Raw genomic sequence first — 20164 nt, 5'->3', positions numbered from 1 at the left:
ATGGACCAGCCGGGAATTTCCATGCAATTACTCACCACTGCTACTGGCACTTACTTTGGCTGGTAGAAGTCCTTCTTGTCTGCGGACCCCAGGCTCTGTAAAACACAAAAGACAGGGGTATTTATTTTTTTTAACCCTTCGCCAAGCAAGTATCACTGATAAGAACGTGTGGGGAGCAGGGAAAGGACATGTCTATTATTTTTCTGCCTAGTGGGTCTGAGTGGGCTGGACAGGACAGCTCAGACCTCCAGCCACCCAACAGCCATAGGCAGAGCCCACAGCAGCCAAGGATGTAAAAGGAGAGAGCTAAAGCAAAGATGAGGGGATGCATTAGATCTGAAACCAATGTATTCAGGCATGTCTGCATCTCCTGTCACCTGCAGAAGTGTGGCACCTTGTGTCAGGAGGGCACTCATGTCCTTTTGAGTCCACCCAGCTGGGAAGAGGACAAAGTGCAGGGTTTTGTGGAGGGACCAAGCCACCACCACTGCAGAGACCCTCTGGCAGGGCAGTGGCTGAGCCCTAGGCCCACAGTTACCCCCAGAAGCAGGACCACAAAATCCTTCTGTCAAAACAACGTCAGACCCCAAGCATGCACAAAACTGGGAAGTAGAGACAGCCCCAATGCTCGCTCAGGTTCCCATGTGCTGCCAACTCCACTCCCAGCACGATCTAATAGAAGTCTGAGAGAATCAAAGATGGGCTGCCGGGGTGTCAGGGTCCCCTGGGAGACCCCAGCCAGGCTGATCCTCCCCACGGGGACCCTGGGGGTGATTGGCACTCCACAGACCCCACTTTGGGTGCAAAGTGCACAACAGAGAGCATGGGCACAGCCCCAGGCCTGGCCCTGCTGTCTGATGCACCCCACAGACACCATGGGCTCTCTCCCAACACCTCCTGACACGGAGACACACTAGGTGGGGGCTGGCCCCCGACCCTGCTCCGAGGCCCTGGCTCATGGCACGCACTCCGTGAGCACAGGAGAGTCCCTGCACCGTGGGATATGCAGGGACAGGCTGTGCCCAGCTCGGCGGGATGCTCACGGCCCTGGGACAGACAGACACAGACCCACCGAACCTGGGTGTCAGCAAAGCCGTCGCACAGCCACAGCCCTCTCCTCCTCCTCCTCCTCCTCCTTCCCCTCCTGGTCTGGGGGTGATCCTCGTCCTGGCCCCGTGCTGGTGGGCAGCAGTGTGTGCCAGGGTGGAGCAGGCTCGTGGGAAGCCCGCTCGGGCTCTGGGGCGGCTGTTGTAGTTTTGCTCGGTGGTTGCCAGGCAATGCCGAGCTCCAGCTCGGAACAACAGGAGCAGCGGGGCCGAATGCTAATCAGGGCTGCAAGAGCAAAGCTTCCCCTCACCAGTCAAAGCCATGGGGAGCTCCCACCCTGGGGCTGAAAAGCCAGCAGGGAGAGGAGGGCTCCAGCTTTTAAGCAGGTGGGGATCCACTGTCACCAAAACATCCCCCAAAAGGGAGCTCTGGCCAAGCCAGCGAGATGGGGACATAGTTTGGTGATGGCCAACCCTCTCCATGGCACAGAGGTATTGGTCAGCCAGTGGCACAGTGGAGAGGCTGCAACCACCCCACAGTGTGGGGTACGTGGGCCTGGATGTATGTCACCCTCGTGCTCATCTCGGGGCACACACCTGAGCTCCATCTCGAGGTAGGGCTGGGAGCACACAAGGAGTTGCCCTTTGGGATGAGAAGCTCATTGGAAATGGCTGAAGATGCGTCAGGGGAGGTTTAGGTTGGATCTCAGGAAAAGGTTCTTCCCCCAGAGGGTGGTTGGCACTGCCCAGGCTCCCCAGGGCAGTGGGCACAGCTCCAAGGCTGCCAGAGCTCAAGGAGTGTTTGGACAACGCTCTCAGGGACAGGGTGGGATTTTTGGGGTGTCCTGGGCAGGGCCAAGAGTTGGTTGGATGATCCTTGTGGATCCTTCCAACTCAGGAGATTATGTGATTCTCTGGTTCTCAGATCTCACCTGCCCATGTGCCAATTGCCATGTTGGTGCAAGAGCTCTGAGCAATCCCCACCAGCTGGAGATGGGTTCACCCCTGGGCTCTCCCTGACGCTTCTCTGACCCGACGGCAGCAAGAACCTACAGCAAAGCCCCGTGGATCAATGGCCAGAGACCAAACTGGGGTGATCCAATGCTGTCACAGCACGCCCAGAGAGGTGGGGGAGTATCCATCCTTGGAGACATCCAAGACTCACTGGACATGGCCCTGGGTGTCCAGGACTATTTGGTGTAGGTGACCCTGCCTGGAGCAGGGTTGGGCTGGGTGATGTCCAGGAGATCCCTACATCTCCTAAACCACTCCATGCATTCCTGAGGCAACAGAGAAACGAGCACAGCAGTAACTTCACAGGGTGAGCACCCTGAGTGAGGGGATCTGTCCTCCAAGCCCATAGCATATCTTTGTTGCAGCTATGGATTGGTTTCAGCAAAGCTCATGAGTCACAACAAATTCAGTTCCTTCTGCTCTCTGTCCTAGTGGGGATCACAGACAACTGTTGATATTTAAGGAGAAACCACCTGCAAACAGTTTTCTCAACACTACTGAAACAACACCTGCAAAACCTGCACCCCACACAGCCAGACACTCCACCTAGCTATGGCTGAGGTCCATGGGAAAAGCTCCCATCAGTGCCAAAGCCAGAACTAAGATTTTCAATATCTGGGATAAAACAATGAGGCACTAACTTTGCAGAGAGATAACCCCCCCCAACAGTAAATTGGGCAGTGATCGCAGTAACAACAAGCCAAAATTGCTAATTTTAAAGCTTAGTAAGAAAATAGCAAATAAGGAGGAGAAGCAGAATTCCAGCAATATGACCAAGGAATTGGGACTGGAGCAAGACCAGGAGCAGGGCTATTGCCCCTGCACAGCCCTTTGCCTCCTTACTCTCTTCCCAGAGGAGAACAGGGCCGTGCCCAGCAGGCAGATGGAGTTACACGGGTCCATCCCACCACCCTGAATTTCTCTCTGCCAAGCAAGCACAAAACCAAGGTGGCAGTGGATCCAGAGGGCTCCAGGAGAGCATCAGAAATCACCAGTGAATGGAGGAGAGATTGCTGGAGGCCTTTCCAAGGGCAGGGACATCACAACCACCTGGTAGGAACTGGCCCAGAGCACTGAGAGAGCTCAGTGTAGAATCTGGGAAGATCCTCCCAGTCAGGGGATCACTGATGGTTTGAAGAGAGTAATAAGGAATCATGTAGGGAACGGGTGATGGGAGGCTGAGGGCAGGACCGAGTGTGGACATTGCCCTCTGTGGTGTCACACATGAAGGGACAGCAGTGTGGGCTGGGACAATGCCACCAGCCATCACCTCGGTCCCACTGGTGCAGCAGTCTCAGCAACCCCCAGAGGGGAAGCTTACGGAAAAGTGGCCAAAGGAAGGGTGGGATGTAAGGAAGCAGAGTGGGGCAAAGGGAACACACAGCCTGGATCTTAGGAAAAATGTCCCGGCACTGGGATTGAACAGTTTTCAGTGGGAAGGATAGAGCTGACTAGATAAACCAGTGCAGAGGGGACTGGCCTTACTGGGAGCTGGGACTGTCTTTTCTTTTCCTGCCAGTGCCTGAAAACGCAGGAACTGAAAGAAGCAAATGAGCAAAAGGTGGTCTGGTGTTTTTCTGTGCCTTCTGGGAGGAAAGATCAATTCCTCCCAAACTGAGAGGGGATCTGGAGGCTTTCATCTCTGCAAGCAAACAATAAAAGCTCAAACGCCGGCCTGCGTGTGTGCACTGCTCCTGGATGGTCTCCAGGCTTCCAGGGGAGCGTCTGCTCGTGGCTCCTGTGCATCAAGGCATAGCTGGGGACTCCAGAGAGGCACGGCTGCAGCGGGATGGCTCAGTTTCCAAAGAAATCTGGGAGGCCCACAGGTTCCCAGAGACCTCCTGCTGTTGCTCAGGATGCTAGGGACACCCTGGCCTTCCTGGGATGGGGTGAGTGGAGCATCACCCGGTTCAGAGAGTCCCCTGTGAGCCCCAAGCCTGCAGTGTGAGTCACCTCCAGTGGGACCTGCTCCTTCTCGTTTGCTCACTTCATTGATGACTCAGGGTTTAGGAAGCACAGTTTAAATCCCTTAATGAAATAATGGAGAGAGTGATTTTTATCAGCCTGTCTTTTTAAAACAAATACCTCAAGTGAGGCTTGTGCCCACCTCCACCCTTTCCTCCCAAGCCATGTGGACATGGGCAGCATGGAGGCACTGGGGGGCATGAGCAGCCCCTCCTGCCCTGGCATGTGGCACTGGGCAAAGCAGCTACCAAAAGTTACCAGCCTTCCCCCTCCATCCTCCGAGTGCTCACGCTCCTGCTGCCAGCAGGGCCAGGAGGAGAAGGCAGGGCACCAGGGTGCTGTTCCAGATGATGGAGGTCCTGCCTCCAGAAGTGTCCAGGGCCAGGCTGGACGAGGCTGGGAGCAACCCGGTCTAGTAGAAGGTGTCCCTGCCCATGGAATGGCAGGGAATAAGAATGTCTTTAAGGTCCCTTCCAACACAAATCCTTCCATGGTTCTATGATTCTATGGTCCCAGAGTCTGGCAGTGCCCCCAGTGCCTCCCCCCCAGTCATGGACCTTTGAGCACCTGCCCTTTTGGGTGTGTCTGGGCATCATCTTGGACTGATTTTCTCTGGAGAGAAACCAACCACTGGAGCAGAGGCAGCAGCAGAAGGAGCCACTGATGTCAAGCTCCTGGGTGCCAGGATGTTGTCTACTAAGGAGCAGGGCCTGCCTGCCAATATGATTAACAAAGTGTTGTCTCGAGGTCATTGTCATTTCCATCAGTATCCTCTGTCTCTCCCCATGCACGAGCTGGGCTCACATTGCCTCTGCTGTGGTTAAGGGACCTCTGTGTGATGCTCAGAGCCCTCTGCCCTGGCAGAAAAGCCCAACATCAGTGCTGTAAATGCAGCCTCACAGAAACACCTGGGAAATGCTGCGAAGGAAAGGGAAGGCAACAGGACACCAGCTTCCCTGGGGCTTTTAGAAACAGAAGATCACAGAACAGATTGGAAGGGACCTTAAAACTCATCTTATTCCAACCCCCTGCCATGGGCAGGGACACCTTCCACTGTCCCGGGTTGCTCCAAGCTCCGTCCAACCTGGTCTTGGACACTTCCAGGGATGGGGCAGCCATAGCTTCTCTGGGCAACCTGTGCCAGGGTCTCACCACCCTCACAGGGAACAATTTCTTTCTAATACCCAATCTAAATCTCCCCTTTTTCAGCGTAAAGCCATTCCCCCTTGTCCTGTCCCTCCAGGCCCTCGTCCAAAGTCCCTCTCCAGCTCAGTTGAAGACCCTTTAAGCCCTGGAAGGGGCTCTCAGGTCTCCCTGGAGCCTTCTCTTCTCCAGGCTGGACACCCCCAACTCTCCAAGCTGAGAGGCCAGACTAGATTTACCAGACATAAGGGTCCATACTGAGGTTCTCAGAAATCACCTCTGCCAGGGTGTAAAAATGCAGCCTCCCAAACCAGCAGAGGAACACCCAGTGACATCTGGGCCTGTGCTAGGGTTTGTCTAGTGGCATCGAAACCAGTGGACCAGGGAGAAGATGTCTCATCTTCCTGGTGGTGTTCCCAGCACTGCCCTTCCCACCCCTCCCCTGGTGCAGGGTGATGGAAGGGACACACAGGTGACAGCCCAGCTCCCTCTGGCACTGCAAAACAGGCTCCTTGTGCACATAAGACGTGTACAAAGTGTTAAAGACATTTGTGGGCTCGTCTCTATTTAAAACACAACCTACAGTTATCCAAGGGCTTTTTTAACCTGTTGGCATGACTCCAGGGGAGGACACAGGCTGGAGCCCCTCTGCTCTGGAGCCAGGCTAGGACAGTTGGGGGTGTTCACCTGGAGAAGAGAAGGCTCCCGGGAGACCTGAGAGCCCCTTCCAGGGTCTAAAGGGGCTCCAGGAGAGCTGGAGAGGGACTTGGGACAAAGGATGGAGGGACAGGACAAGGGGGAATGGCTTCCCACTGCCAGAGGGCAGGGTTAGATGGGATATTGGGGAGAAATTGTTCCCTGTGAGGGTGGTGAGGCCCTGGCACAGGTTGCCCAGAGAAGCTGTGGCTGCCCCATCCCTGGAAGTGCCCAAGGTCTGGTTGGACAGGGCTTGGAGCAACCTCGGCTGGTGGAAAGTGTCCCTGCCCATGGCAGGGGGTGAGATGAGATGGGCTTTAAGGTCCCTTCCAACCCAAGAACATTCCTTGATTCTACGAATCTGGGCCAATATGAGTGCTTGAATTTGTTCACTTAATTTCTCTTTTCATGCACTAACTACATAATTTTGCATGTTATTTAAATTCTATATTTCCCAAGCTCCAGTTACACAATATAGATAACATACCAGGCCAGCTTCCCTAGGTCAGCTCATCTCCAGAGCCAGCCTTGCTAGTCCCTGGTCAGAATTAGCACAACATACTGCAAACAGAAACAATGAGTGATACAAAGGAGTGTGCTGAATTCCAAAATTCAGCCAATAAGCTGGGGAGATAACAGACACTGAGTTGGAAACAAGGATGCTCACAGAGGGGCTAAGACAGATACCTCTGTATTATTTATTTATTCCCTCCAGCAGACATCAATCTTGTTGTACTTTTTCCTCTCCTAAATGTTGCCAAGCATAATCTCAGCTCATCTTTTTTTCTAGGCAGTGTCCCTGGGAGAACGAACTTATTAGTGAGGCTGGAGAAGCCTCCTGCAATTATTTAGAAACTACACCAAAATAATCCCCAAAGACCGGCGGCCGCTCGCAGGTGGCAGCTTTCGAAGTCATTCCAATAAAATCTGGCTCAGTAACTCCCAGCGTAATCAATGCCCACACAAACAAATGGGAGAAAAACCGAGGGATGAGTTATTTTTCCACGCTAAAAGAGGATTCTGCAAAACAAACTTGGGGGCCACAGCTGGCAGAGGGCTGTGCCCTGCCATCCTCACCTGCTCACCTGCCTCAGAGCCCCAGAGCTGGGCTCCTGAGCTGGGCTGGGTATTCCAGGGGGATTTGGGCACAGGCAGGAGGTGCTTGGCCCCCAGGGCAGGACAGGGATGTGGAACCAAGGCTGCACAGCCTGTCCCCCCCATCCCGGTTTCTTCCCCTGGATCCTGGTGGTTCTGCTCCCAGGCACAGCCATTCCTCAAGCTCTGTGTATCTGCAACATGCTGCAGTTATGAGTAATCAGGAGGTGATGCCTGACTGTCGGAAGAGGAAGAAAATTCAGAGCCTGGGATGCGAGTGGTTGTTTGGGAGGAGGAGCTACCAGCTACCAGCACCCCCCAAGCACAGGCTGGAGCAGCCTGGGGCTGGGCACACCATGCTCCCCATCTCCCTTCAGCCCCCTGGCATGGGCTTTGCCAAGAAACCAAAGGGCTGTGGGAATTCTGTCTCCTCCCTGACAGACACTGACTTGCTTCCATGGGATCCAGCTCCCATCCCACCTGCCCTCAGCACCGGACCCTTCAAACAGCCCCAGCACTGCCTGGGCCTTGGGCTAGTACATCTCTGAGCACCCCTAAAACATGAATGGAGGCCAGAGGAACCCTCAAATTCTCAAACCTGAATTTCAAGCTGGATGAACCAGGTTGCTCAGCCAAAAATCATGGGTGACAACTCCTGCCTCCGATGTGGCTCCCAACCTGGGGGGAACTCCAGGTCCCCAGGCTGGCAGCAGCTCTGCACCCCCAAAGGCCAGCTGGGATGGAGAGCAGATCCCACCTGCATGCTGGAATATGGGAGGGATCAAGGAATGGAGAACAGGGGTGTCTAATAAAAGGTCACACAGCAAAACAAAATCTGGTGGCAGGGGAAGGGTCAGGTGGGGCAGGCAGTGCTGCTCAGATGGAAAGTCCTGGCTCAAGGGTGGGAGGAAGGAGGACACACAACCCTGGGAATAAGGAAAAGGTCTTTGTTGGAGGATGGCACCAATGGACCATGGGGAGGTGTGTGAGCCACCAGTGTGTGCCAGCCCCAGCCTCTCACCATCGTGGTCCTGCCTCCCCCCACCTCAGCTACAAAGGCTGTGCGAAGGGAATGGTGATTCCCTACAGACTCATCCCAGACAGGGGAGGATGCCAATGGCTCCAACATGTTCATTCTTCAGCAGCAACCTCATCCCATCCAGCTCTGGAATGGGAGCCTGACTCAGCTATCACACCCTGACCCTGCTATCACACCCTGACCCCGTGCACACACATGGGGCATCGATGCACATCCAAGTTGGGCTTTGAGTTCAATGCAAAGTGAAAAACAAGCTGGAAAACAGAGAAGAATAGTTTTGGACCATTTAAGGGGGAAGGAGGAGGGAAACATGGCTATGCACACATGGAACGCTGAAGTAATCCAGAAAACAGAACCAGGCCCTGTAGCCACCCCCAGCAGAACAGGTCAACCCTCACCTGAAAGATGGAGGAGCTTCTGGTGTCCTCCAGGCAGCTGTCCTTTCTGGAGACACCACAGATCTACAGGGGAAGAGGTGCTGTGTTTCAGTGGCTCTCTGATGCCACGGTGTTGCTCAGACACTGACCTGACCCCAGCACCTCACAGTGCCAGGAGGTGGGAACCCACACTCAGGCGCTGAATGCTTGTCTCTGGTTGCTCTTCCATCCTCACATCTGGGGGCCAGGAGGGGAGACCTTGGTGTTTTTCTAGGAGCTGAAACACAAGTGTAAACCTGGTACTTTGGGAAATGGGGTTCATCTTCCCCCAGAGGGTGATTGGGCACTGCCCAGGCTCCCCAGGGCAGTGGGCATGGCCCCAAGGCTGCCAGAGCTCCAGGAGTGTTTGGACAACGCTCTCAGGGACAGGGTGGGATTGTTGGGGTGTCCTGGGCAGGGCCAGGGGTTTGACTGGATGATCCTTACGGGTCCCTTCCAGCTCAGGATATTCCATGATTCTGTGATCTCTCCAAGCCTCAGGACAGTGATGGGACATCTGCCCCATTACCAGCCCCTCACTCCAGATCACACTTTTGCTCGATCTGGCCCTGCCAACAGGTTCTTCTCTTCAGGGCCAGGCCAAGCTGGAGCAGTGCCAAATTCCCCAACATCATTAATTCTGCTTCCTCCTCTTCCTCCTCAGAGCTCACCCTTACAGGCACACTGCACAGCAGAGCATCGATCCACGGACAGCTGTGCTGGACCGAGGGGAAAGGGAGCCAGGCCCCGGTGCTGGCACAGCTCCACTGACCCCCCACCTCCCACATCTCCTCCCACTAGGCAGTTACACCCACACAACTGGGCTGGCTGCAGCACAGACCCTCGCAGTGACTTTGGCTTCCTCATCAGCTGGGTAAGGAGGAGCCACTCTATCCCTACCTGCCCTCCTGCTGGAGGAAAAGCGAGTCTGCTAATGAGCATCTGCTAACACCCCTCATTAAACAAGTCCATTTTCACTCTGTCCTTGCCTTCCCACCCCTGTGCTCACCTGCAATCCCCTCACAGCTAAGGCTGACCCGAGCTCCAAAGCATTTCTCTACCGAGACCTCATCCAGGAAACTTTGTTTTTCCCACTCCTATTGTACTGCTGCACGCCTGCAGGAGTTCAGTCATGCACATGTAGCCAGGCACACACGCACAGGCTCCGTGTGAGAGTCTCCTGTGGAAGCAGCTCCTGGAGCCGTGTCGGGGCCAGCACAGTCCGACCCTGCACTTGCCACTCGGTGCAGCTTCTCCGGATGAAAGAACTTGTCAAATTGCCGGCAAAACCACCAGGGCTTGTAAACCTGCCAGCTCAACAGCACCCAGAGTGATATGCATGCACGGGTGTGGGCACCTGCACTCCCAGTTTGCATTACTCCAGCCCTCTGGAGAGCCCAGGAGGGTGCAGGAGCTGCCAGGCTGTGCAGTCACCCACCGCCAGTGCCACCCGTGGGCTGCATATCCTCGACTCTCCACCTTATCTCTCCTTCTTTTTCATGAGTACAGCCTGCAAACTATTACAGCAACTCAGAGCACGTCAGGAAGGAGCTGTGCTTGGGCTTAAGTGTTTGCAGGATCAGGGCTGAGCTGAACATGCTGCTATTTATAGCACAAAGCTCCGAGTACGGCAGGCACTGGAGGGGAGCATGGACGGGTTTGTGTTCCTGCTAAAACCTGGTGGGTTTTCTTATTTTGCCTCATTTTGGGGATGTCAGCTGTCTGATCTCATAATTGCATTCATGTGCTGCTTGGTATTTACAAATGTTTTGTTATTTTTTAATCTCTGGGCACACCAGTTCATAGAATCACAGAGTGGTTTGGGTTGCAAGGGACATTAAAGCTCATCTCATTCCACCCCCTTGCTCTGGGCAGGGACACCTTCCACTACACCAGGTTGCTCCAAGCCATGTCCAATCCAGTCTTGAGCACTTCCATCCTCCTACGTGTTTATACTGGTTTATAGGTGAAGCTCTACATTTCATCACTGATAGAAAAAATAAAAAAGGCACGAAGGGAGGCTGGATGTGAGTAGTCAGCTCCCAGCTCCCAGGGCCTGCAGCTAATTACACCCTGTCCTCCAGCGTGTACTTCACACGCGGCACCGCGCGCCCGCAGCCTGGCTGTGTGTCAGGCAGCCTGACAGCAGCTCTGCCTGCCAGCCTGGCTAATTATAGTGTGGGGAGCAAATGAGGGTGCCCTCCCTCCCCGCCCTTCCCTTCCCTCGCTTTCCCTCCCATCCTCTCCTTGTCAGCTACAGCCTCCCGGACACGGAGGACCCAGGGCTGCAGCTTGGGCTGGGAAAGATCTTTCCCTGAGGCAACCAGGGTGGGCAGCACAAGGATGAGGGTCTCCAGGAGAGAGGGTCAGGGGGTGTCCAAGGGCCCTGACCCCACCATGGGGCACCTTGGCAGGGAGCAGACTCACCAACACCCCCCACCCATCACCCTACCCCACTGGAGAGCCAGGCTGCTGGTCCCATCCCAAGCCTGGTTGCTGTCCTTCCAGCCACCCCACCTCTCCTCGGACAGACCTCTGCATCTCCCTTGTCTTCTCCCTCTGCCTTCATACACACCCATGGCACTGGGCCTGGGGGTGGCCCTCCATTCCATCTGGAAACATGAAGGGTCTGTCAGCAGGGACTGAATGGAACCCAGCCCTTGCACAAGACACAGAATCCTACAATGTTGGAATGGGTTGGAAGGGACCTTAAAGCCCATCCAGTTCCACCCCCTGCCATGGGCAGGGACACCTTCCTCTGGACCAGGTTGCTCCAAGCCCCGTCCAACCTGGCCTCGGACACTTCCAGGGATGGAGCAGCCACAGTTTCTCTGGGCAACATCCAGAGCCCAAAATGCCATCAGAGAGCAGTTCTCTTTCATGCTTTTGGCCCTGAAAGTGACTTCCCAAGGTCATACAACGTCTGAGTCAAACGGTGCACACATGAATCCCCACTCCTGTTAATGTGCCTGCCACTACAATATTCCCTTAACTGCTCTTAGCTCTGGAGGAAGAGCAGAGCTGCTGCAGAATGACTTGCCTACCACAAAATAGTGATGCTCCTCAGAGTTGGCCACTTCATCATCATCCTCTTCCTCCTTGGTACCCAGCAGTGAGCTCAGCTCACTGGGCAACCTGCTCCTGCCCTGCTCATCCCTGGGGAGCTGTTGGATCTGGGCAGGCTGGGCATTACAGAAGGCTATGACACACTCTCGGGGTGCTGCCTCGGCTTTATCCCAAGCCAACAGGAGCTAAAATGTGGTTTGGTCAGGAAAGGGAGCAGATGTGACTTGGAGGGAGAACCTGAGCTCCCTCTGTGACACTTTATGGAGCACAACCGCTGCTTGGACAGAGCAGGCACAACTTCAGTGCCCAGGTGATGCTTCAGGGTCTGTGCTGAGCACCCCTTTCCCACCATCACAGACTCAAGGTAACTCGTACAGGCCTAAAAATTTACATTTAGTCTCGAACTAAAAGTGGTTCTATTAAAAATAGGGTTTGAAACATATCAACCAACCCATTTTGGAGCAGCAAGACTCTCTGAAATTAATATGCAGCTGTGGCTGCCCCAGCCCTGGAAGTGTCCAAGGCCAGGTTGGACGGGGCTTGGAGCAATCTGGGCTAGTGGAAGGTGTCCCTGCCCATGGCAGGGGGTGGAATGAGATGAGCTTTAAGGTTCCTTTCAACACAAATCATTCTATGATTCTATGATAATATGCCACAGGCTTTTGGGAGCATCACCAACATTTGTGCTCCTCCAGTCCTTGCCTCTGCAGCCCTTGTCCCTCTGCAGGCCCCAGGGACAGCAGCCCTGCTCTTCAGCTCATCCTCCTCACCTGCACCCCTCTGGTGGTTGGCAGCTCTTCCAGACAGCCCCTCTCACCTGGCACTGCCCCTGGGCATGAAAATGGGTTTAGGAGGGCTGGGGAAAGGAAGGGGGGGCACTGGAAGAGCCCAGGTGCCCTGAGAGTCCACAGGAAAACAACCCCAGGGAATGAAGCCCATGCTGGAACCACTCAGCACAGTCAGATGTTGGAGGCTGAATTTCCACTGCCTGGGAATTCTGGAAAAGGAGCATCTTTGGATGCTGCCCCAGGGAGGGTGGAGTGGGGTTGTAATTAATGTATATACCCCCAAAAATGTTTAAGCAGAAAAAAACTTGCAAGAATTTCATGCAGATTACAGGTTAGGCTTTAAGAAGAAAAAGCCCTTTAAGCTTTGCACATTTCCCTTGGAACAGCCTTTCCTGAGGGGTGAAGGCACCAGTTCAGTCCTGGCCACCCAATTCTCATCTAGAAGGAGCTGGGAAATGAGGATACCCTTCCATCCCCCCAAAGTACACAACTTCCCCCTAAAGCCACCCCAGCTGGGAGTAAGGCTGAGGACAGCACATGAGATGGGCACAGTGATGACCTTGCCACATCCCCAGGCCCACCTTCCCAGGTGGGAGACAGCTAGTCCCTCTCTGCTCTCTCAACTGCATCCATACCCTGAGCATTTCCACAGGCTCCAGCCAACCAAGCACCACTAAATATTTAGGAATCAAACTCCATAAAGGAAGCACAAGACACATTACAGAATAAATTGAGTACATTAGAAAAAGGCCGGAGGGGAAAAATAGATTTTTGGAACGTGTTCTCAATCTCATTAATTGGGAAGACAGCCTTGGAGGAGAAAAAAAATGATTATATTCCTCCCCAAACCATTATCCGCTCTTCAGAGTGTATCATATGAAAACAGTTATATAAAAGAATAAATTATATTTGGAATGGCAAGAACCCCAGAATAAAGCTAGGAACTCTGATGTTCCCATATAAAGATAGGAGACAGTTATCTGTTCCAAATTTTCCAGTTTTCTGCTGTGCCAATTCAAATTCACTACATACCAGCATGGCCATATAAAGGGGACTCCACCCATGTGAGCTTGGAACGAGCAATAATCCCCTAAACTATCAATTTAATGTATGGGGATACAAACTGAGGGAAGAATGTACTCCCAGAAGGAGTACTCCATTAATGACATGGCACAAGGCTCTGGAACGTGCATACAGGAATATCTATTTACAGTGACTTTTCCTTGCAAGGCTGGATCTGAAATTGAGATTTCTGCACGCAGACATCGTCCATGCTGCAAATTAAATGTCCAATTCAAGGTCCAACGTGAACTTTATTTTTCCTTTTATTTTCTACTATTTCTTCAGTGTCACGTTTCTTGGCCAGCACTAGGAAATCATCTCTTTCTTGGGGGGTTTTAAACTAATTTTCAGCCCTTCTTGCCCAGGCTCTCCTGAGCAGCAGAGGAGCAAGGATGGTTCAGGGTTGGCACCAGGCAGGGTCCCCTCAGCCTGACCCCTGTGGAGATGCCCCATTCCCAGCCTGACGTGCAGCACCCAAACACACAGGTACCCACTACCTCGAGCTCCCTGCACAATATCCAAGGTGGATAAAAATCCTCCTTTTTCACAGATTTCTGCAGATGCAACACAGCATTGGGAACCGGGATGCTGTCAGCACGTTAGAACCCGGTTTGGCCCCAAGCATGTGGGGTTGGTGTGGGCTCAGGCACTGCAGGGAGGGGCAGGGGTGCAGTACAGGGGAGGATGGGATCCCGTGTCTGATCTCCCACTCCCCAGCTCCCAGTGAATGCGTTGTCACAGTTGAAGCCACACAGCGAGCTGGTTCCTCACCTAAACCATACAAACAACATGTAAAGTTCAGGTGAGATCTTTCCAAGTTTCCTCTCCCGTTTGCAGTTCCTGTGCAGAAGACCCAGGGAGTGTCCCAGCAGCTCCGGGTGCCTCCCACCAGTCCTTGGAGCTCCCCACTAACAGCTCTAGGTGAGGATATGGGAATGAGGTCTAGCAGATGGGAATGAGGTCTGAAGCTTCCAGATCCCCATCCCTGGAAAGGGCTTGGAGCAAATTGCTCTAGTGGAAGGTGGCCCTGCCCATAGCAGGTGGTTGAAACACGATGAGCTTTAAGGTTCCTTCCAACCAAACCATTCCACAATTCTATGAAGCAGAAGCCTGAAGAAGAAAAAAATTATTTTCTCCAGCTCTACCAATCTAATAAAAATCATTAAAATCCAAAATAAATAAATAAGTAAATTATAATTAAAAAAAAATAAAAAATAAGAACCTTCTAGAAACCACCTCTGCTCATGCCCTGAGACCATGATGAGTACCAGCAGCACCACGTCCGACCTCCCCCCGTGCCCGTCGGAGCCAGTGAGCGCCCTGGAAGGCGCCAGCAGCGGGACCTGTCCAAGCCATCGGGATGGATACGCAGATAAACCAGGTCAGGGAAGTGTTTCCATCCCGGCCAGACAGTGACTAAGAGACGGCATTAATTTGTTACTCAGCCAAAGTTAAACTTTTCAGACCAAGAAGAGCCAAACGGTCGTTCCAAGTGAAAAAATACTGCAGGATGCATTCCTTTGGCCTGTCCCAGGAATACCCAGGGATTCATGATTTCAGGATGGAGCTGACAGCTCTTTCATATATCACTAAGAATAACAAACGAGCCTTTCTGTTTTTCTTTTCATTCCCCAAATGCTATTTACTGGTCGCAAGAAGCCGCGCGTCATGTTCACGCAGCGCTCGGGGAGGTGGGGGCTGGACGAGCTCCACGTGCTCTTATCGCAGCAGATCAAACCACCACAGAGAACAAAAAGTTGTTTTATCGGCAGTACTGCTGTCAGCACGGAGAATGGAGTGTGTGTGAGGGAGCATCCACCTTCCACCCCTTCCTGGCTTCATCATGAAGGCCCGTGGGAGCTCTACCCGGGGATGTGAGACTGACAACTCAAAGGACAAATCCTTTGGAGCTTGGATGCCTTTTCAAATTTCTTTGGAATTTGATAACCTGCTCCAACACCTGTGGCTCTTGCACTGCCTGGCTGGGATAGACTCCACAACACAGCAGGTACAGGGCAGCACCTCCGTGCCCAGTGGAGGGACAGTGGCCTGGCTGCAGGGCCCAGTGACCCCAGCACCACACAAAGGGCAGGGGATATCACCAGAACCTATCACACAACAGCTTTTTTATTTATTATTGCCTTTTTGAGCCTCTAGAAAATGGTATTCTCAATGGCCAGACTCACAGACAGGGAAGACTCATCCAACATCGTCCCACGATGGTGGCAGTTCTGCCCAGGAAATGCGGGGAGAGGCATCCCCAGCCCTGCCCCGATGCCACAAGCCTCCTGTCCCCGGGCTGAGACCGCAAGGTCTGGGGCACCACAGCATCCCTGGGATGCCTCAAACCACTACAAAGCATTTGTTCCAGCAGGCAGAGGAGATTTCACCTCATCAACCTGCAAAGTGCTGCACGGCAGAGCTCTAAACAAACCCACTGCCACAGCCATCATATCCAACTCCATCCAAAACACCAGCTTAGGGAACTAAGAGCACAGCAGACATCAGTGACATGATACAGCCTTGGTAAATCCTTGCAGAGAACACAGGCCACGTCATACCCACATCTCGTATTATAAAGCCATGCTGCTGTCTCACAGGAGGTCAGGCCGGAGCTCTGCAGAGCTCTCAGCCCCAGCATCCCTCTCCTGAAAAGCTTCAAAACCATTCTGACAAGGTTCCATGCTCCGGAGCTGCAAATCGAAGTCCCACCCAGCACAAGACCTGGTACCACATGCTGTTGCCCTTTTGGAACCCAAACAGTCCCCTCTCCTCCATCACCTGGGACCTGGGAATCAGTTTTTAATCCATAATCACACAGGCTTAAGGAATCCCTGTGGGGTGATGGAAGTGCCCAGAGAGGCCCCAGCCCCAGTGAGGACCTCCATGGCAGCGTGCTGCCACTTGAGGGACACCATGGTGACAGTCCTCACACCCCCAAGGACGTGGAGACCAGAGAGGCAGGCAATGTGCTGACTGCCCCTGGTCTCCAGTAAAACCCCTGACAACTCCAGCTGAGCCCAGCAGGGCGATAGGCACCGAGGAGGCGGCTCTTACGCTCAGGCAGGGCATCGTCCCGCGGCAGGGCAGGGATGTCGGGAGGGCTGTGCTCAAACTCAGCAGCCGCTCAGGTGGTGGGTGACACATCCTGTGTGCAAAAGGCTCATCTCCAACCCGTTGAGGCTTTCAGGACTGGGCAGGGCTTGTGCTCCTCCTCCTCCTGCCGCCCACGGCCCTTCCTTGTCGCACCTACTCCTGGGTCCCCACCCTGCGGCTCCTGCCCGTGTCCTCACACTCACCCCATCCTGCTGGCTCCTGTCCACCTCCAGCGGGCATGGGGAACCCTCCACAACCAGGTAAGGTATTGGGCCAAATCCACACCCCACTCAGCCGTGGCTCAGAGCCACGACGGCTCAGGGCCAGCTGCCGTGATGCCACTGGAGCGGTCCCTCTTTTGGCATGTTCCTCCTCCATCACAGTCCCTCCTCCCACACATAGGGGTCTGACCAGCAGCCCCCACAGGGCAGCAGCCCCCCAAGCTGCTCACCGAGCCCATCTGTCCTTCTGGCTTTCAGCACAGCCAGAGCCACAATGTCTTCATGAACTACGTGAAAAAAAACAGCTGCCTTGAATTCATTTTATCTTTTTCCCACCAAATCTCTTTGGTACTCCTGTAGTCTGATGTGAAATCACTCACCATCTCTGTAGTGTTGAGAGCTGCACAGAGGTCCCTGCTTCTTCCCTATCCTTCTCCTCTTCTTTTTCCTTCTCCTCTCCTCCTCGTCGTCCTCCCCTCCCTCCTGGCCAGGAGGGCAGCAGAGATTCCTATCCGACCGCCCACAGCCTCTCCCAACAATTACAGGCCTCTGCGGCTGTCCCAGGTAAGCAGCAATGACAGGGCTCGAGGCAACTTCCATGGAAATGTCTGTTCAGAGGCAGGTTTACCTGCCCCTGCCACCTCCTGCCTGGAAAGGAGCATCCTGCACACCCCGACAGCATGATGGTGCCAAACAACTGGGTGGAGGGCAGCAAAATGACATCAACCTGTCCCTAGAAAACAAGGGTATGGGTATTCCCTAGGAATTCTGCCTTATTCCAGCGCCCCCAACCCCAATCCCATGGCTCTTTTCCAGCATGGACAGGTCTGTAGGGCTGGGGTGGCCACCCTAAAAGCTGGAAACAGCCCCGGGCTTGCACAAGCGCAGTGTTTGCAAGATGCACACATCCAAAGGTTAGTGCCACATCCAAAGGTTACTGGTGAAAACCCACAGAACAATGTTTGCAGGCACACTCGGAGTGTGGGTGCTGGGGCACTGGGACTGGCAGTGCAGGGTGCAGGGAGAAGCCCCACACTCCTCAGCTCAGCATACAGCTGGACCCCAAAGAGGCACAGCCCAGGGGGGCTGGTGGCAGTGGGGGACATGTCTGATGTACTGTGGCTCTCATGAAACACTCACCTCACTTCTGACCTCTTGAGCGTGGTCACCATGAAAGCCCAGAACCCCCATCCAAAGGGCAAAGCTGGGAAGTCCCAGTTCCAGCAGACACCAAGCCCACACTGCTGATAGAAATGGCTTGTACAGGGCAAGGCAAGGTTACAGCTCCTCTCCCCACAAACCTCTCCATACTCCACAAGCAATAAATGAGTTGTTCCCCGTCTCACAGGAGCTGAAGAGCCCATCACCCCTCCTTTTACCTTATCCTGGTGTGACTCCCAGCCCTGCCCAGCAGCACCAGCCCTGCTGGATTAATGCTTAGTGCAAACTCACCCCAGCTCCCCTCTGCTCTCAAGACAGAAGCCTCTGACTTCAGAAAGGGTTTGTGCCCTCAAAAGGATCCCATGTTTCCCATAGTTGGCCCCATAAAACCTCTCACACCTCCCCACTGAGCAGGACAACCAGTGCCCCCAGTCCTGTGCATCCACTGTAAGGAGTTCCTGGGTCACTTGCCATTATTCTGCCTGGTTTTTTTTTGCAGACACGTGCCACACGGGCACCTTGAGGAGGATGCAGGAGCCTCTGGTCCAGCACAAATCCAGTTTTAATCCAAATAACATTAAAAAGATACTCCAGTGATCAAATGACCTGGCAAGCCACAGGTACAGCCAGGGACAGAAAATTAATGGTCTGTGTCACAACTGGGGTGTGATCACATGGCTCCCCTGGCACTCACCCCACGTGCCTCAGTTTACTCAGATACTGCAATACCCGAGTCCTGCAGGGCAGGGAGAGGTCAGATACATATCACAGAATCCTGGGGTCACAGAATGGTTTGGGTTGGAAGGGACCTTAAAACCACCTCATTCCACCCCCTGCCATGGGCAGGGACACCTTCCACTATCCCAGGTTGCTCCAAGCCCTGTCCAACCTGGCCTTGGACACTTCCAGGGATCCAGGGGCAGCCACAGCTGCTCTGGGCAACCTGTGCCAGGGCCTCACCACCCTCACAGCCAAGGACTTCTTCCCAATATCCAATCTAAACCTATTCTCTCTCAGTTCCAAACCATTCCCCCTTGTCCTATCACTACACGCTCTTACAAATATATATACACACACACAGCCCCCCCCCCACACATTATATATATATATATATATATATATTTGTATTTTATGTTTAATAGTGCCATTTCCAGGACTGCTCTCATGGGAAGCACAACCCTCTGCTGCTTTGGCTGGGGATGGGATGCACAGGCAAGAGGAGGAAGGCAAGCCATGGCCCTGGGGGTCTGCCAGCAATCAGGCAGCATTTCAGCTGTTGGGAGGGAAGAAATTAAAGAAATAAATCCTACTTTGTTCATGCTTGGTGAACACTCTCTAGAGAGTCATAATGAAACTGTGCATATGTTTTTCCAGGCAGGAGACAGTGGTGCAGGAATCACGGGCTGGTCCCAGTGTGGCACGGGGCTGTGGGTGCTCACAGCAGGAGCAGGATGGATGCTGTCGGCGTGGGAGGGGTGAAGACAGGGATGTCAGAGCACAAGGAGCTTTGGGGATGTGGAGTTAGACAATGGACTTGCTGTGCAAGAAAAGCTGGGCTGAGATGGGATGGTGGAAGAGGAGCTGGGGGAGAAGAGGAAAAGTGCAGCCTGAGCCCCACTGTCAGCATGGACAGGGGCGGCAGAAAACCCCTTCCCAGCTGTGGCTGGGGGACCACCTGTCCCCGGCCCTCCAGAACCATCCAGCCAGGGGCATCCCCACACCTCGGCATTCCTGGCAGCAGCAGAGCGGGCACAGCTGCCTGCTGCAAAAAAAGGATTGGGAAAGGCAGTCTGGGGGCAAAAAGGGCCCTTTTTGCAGAGGAGGAAAGAGGAGGAAAAAAAAAAAGGAAAAGGGAAGAAAAAACTGCTGTGTAAGAGATGAAGGCAGGGGAAAAAAAGTTGAAAAGAAATCCCTGGGGAATTGTGGAGAAGAAGAAAGAGTGTAGGCACGCCAGGCGAGCCGGAGCGAGAGCCAGGGAGCAGGAAGCGTCTAACTAGGATGGAGACAGAGATACTACAGAACCGTGGTGACGTCATGCCGGAGTCGCAGCGGTTTCCAAAACAACTCCAAACTCCAGCGCCCAGAGAAGGAGTGAGGAGCGCGGGAGAAGTGGAGACGAGATGGGGCTAGGCGCTCGGAGTGAGCTGGAACAGAAGCTGGAGGAGTCTGCGGAGCTGAGCCCGCTCCCGGCTCCCCGTCGGCTTGCGCTGGCGGGACGGGCTCTGGGGAGCCGACAGCCACGGAGACAGAGGTTATTGTAGAGCCAGGCAACATCAGAAAGGAAATTCCTGAGGGTGTTTTCCTAATTGACATGTACAATGAAGTTACAGTTCCCCAAAGCCCCTTGCTGCAAGAA

At 53.8% G+C, this 20164-nt stretch overlaps 1 protein-coding gene across 4 annotated transcripts in view; it reads right to left on the bottom strand.

Moving 5' to 3' along the window:
- The window catches only part of LOC113996710 (ankyrin repeat and fibronectin type-III domain-containing protein 1-like), a 192826-nt gene that overhangs the window by 74780 nt on the left and 97882 nt on the right, over positions 1 to 20164 (bottom strand). For 3 of the 4 annotated variants that reach the window (XM_027737923.2, XM_027737919.2, XM_027737922.2), the window contains exon 4: positions 55 to 95. In XM_027737923.2, the coding sequence (XP_027593724.1) occupies positions 55 to 95 (41 nt within the window). Of the gene's footprint in view, positions 1 to 54; positions 96 to 1077; positions 1157 to 20164 lie in introns of those variants that run through there. The other variant, XM_039383622.1, reaches the window with a different exon arrangement.

Source organism: Pipra filicauda, unplaced genomic scaffold (assembly GCF_003945595.2).
Source record: "Pipra filicauda isolate LSUMZ 115617 unplaced genomic scaffold, ASM394559v2 scaffold319_size1146426_pilon, whole genome shotgun sequence".
Taxonomy (NCBI): domain Eukaryota; kingdom Metazoa; phylum Chordata; class Aves; order Passeriformes; family Pipridae; genus Pipra; species Pipra filicauda.
This window is presented reverse-complemented; position numbering and strand designations above follow the sequence as displayed.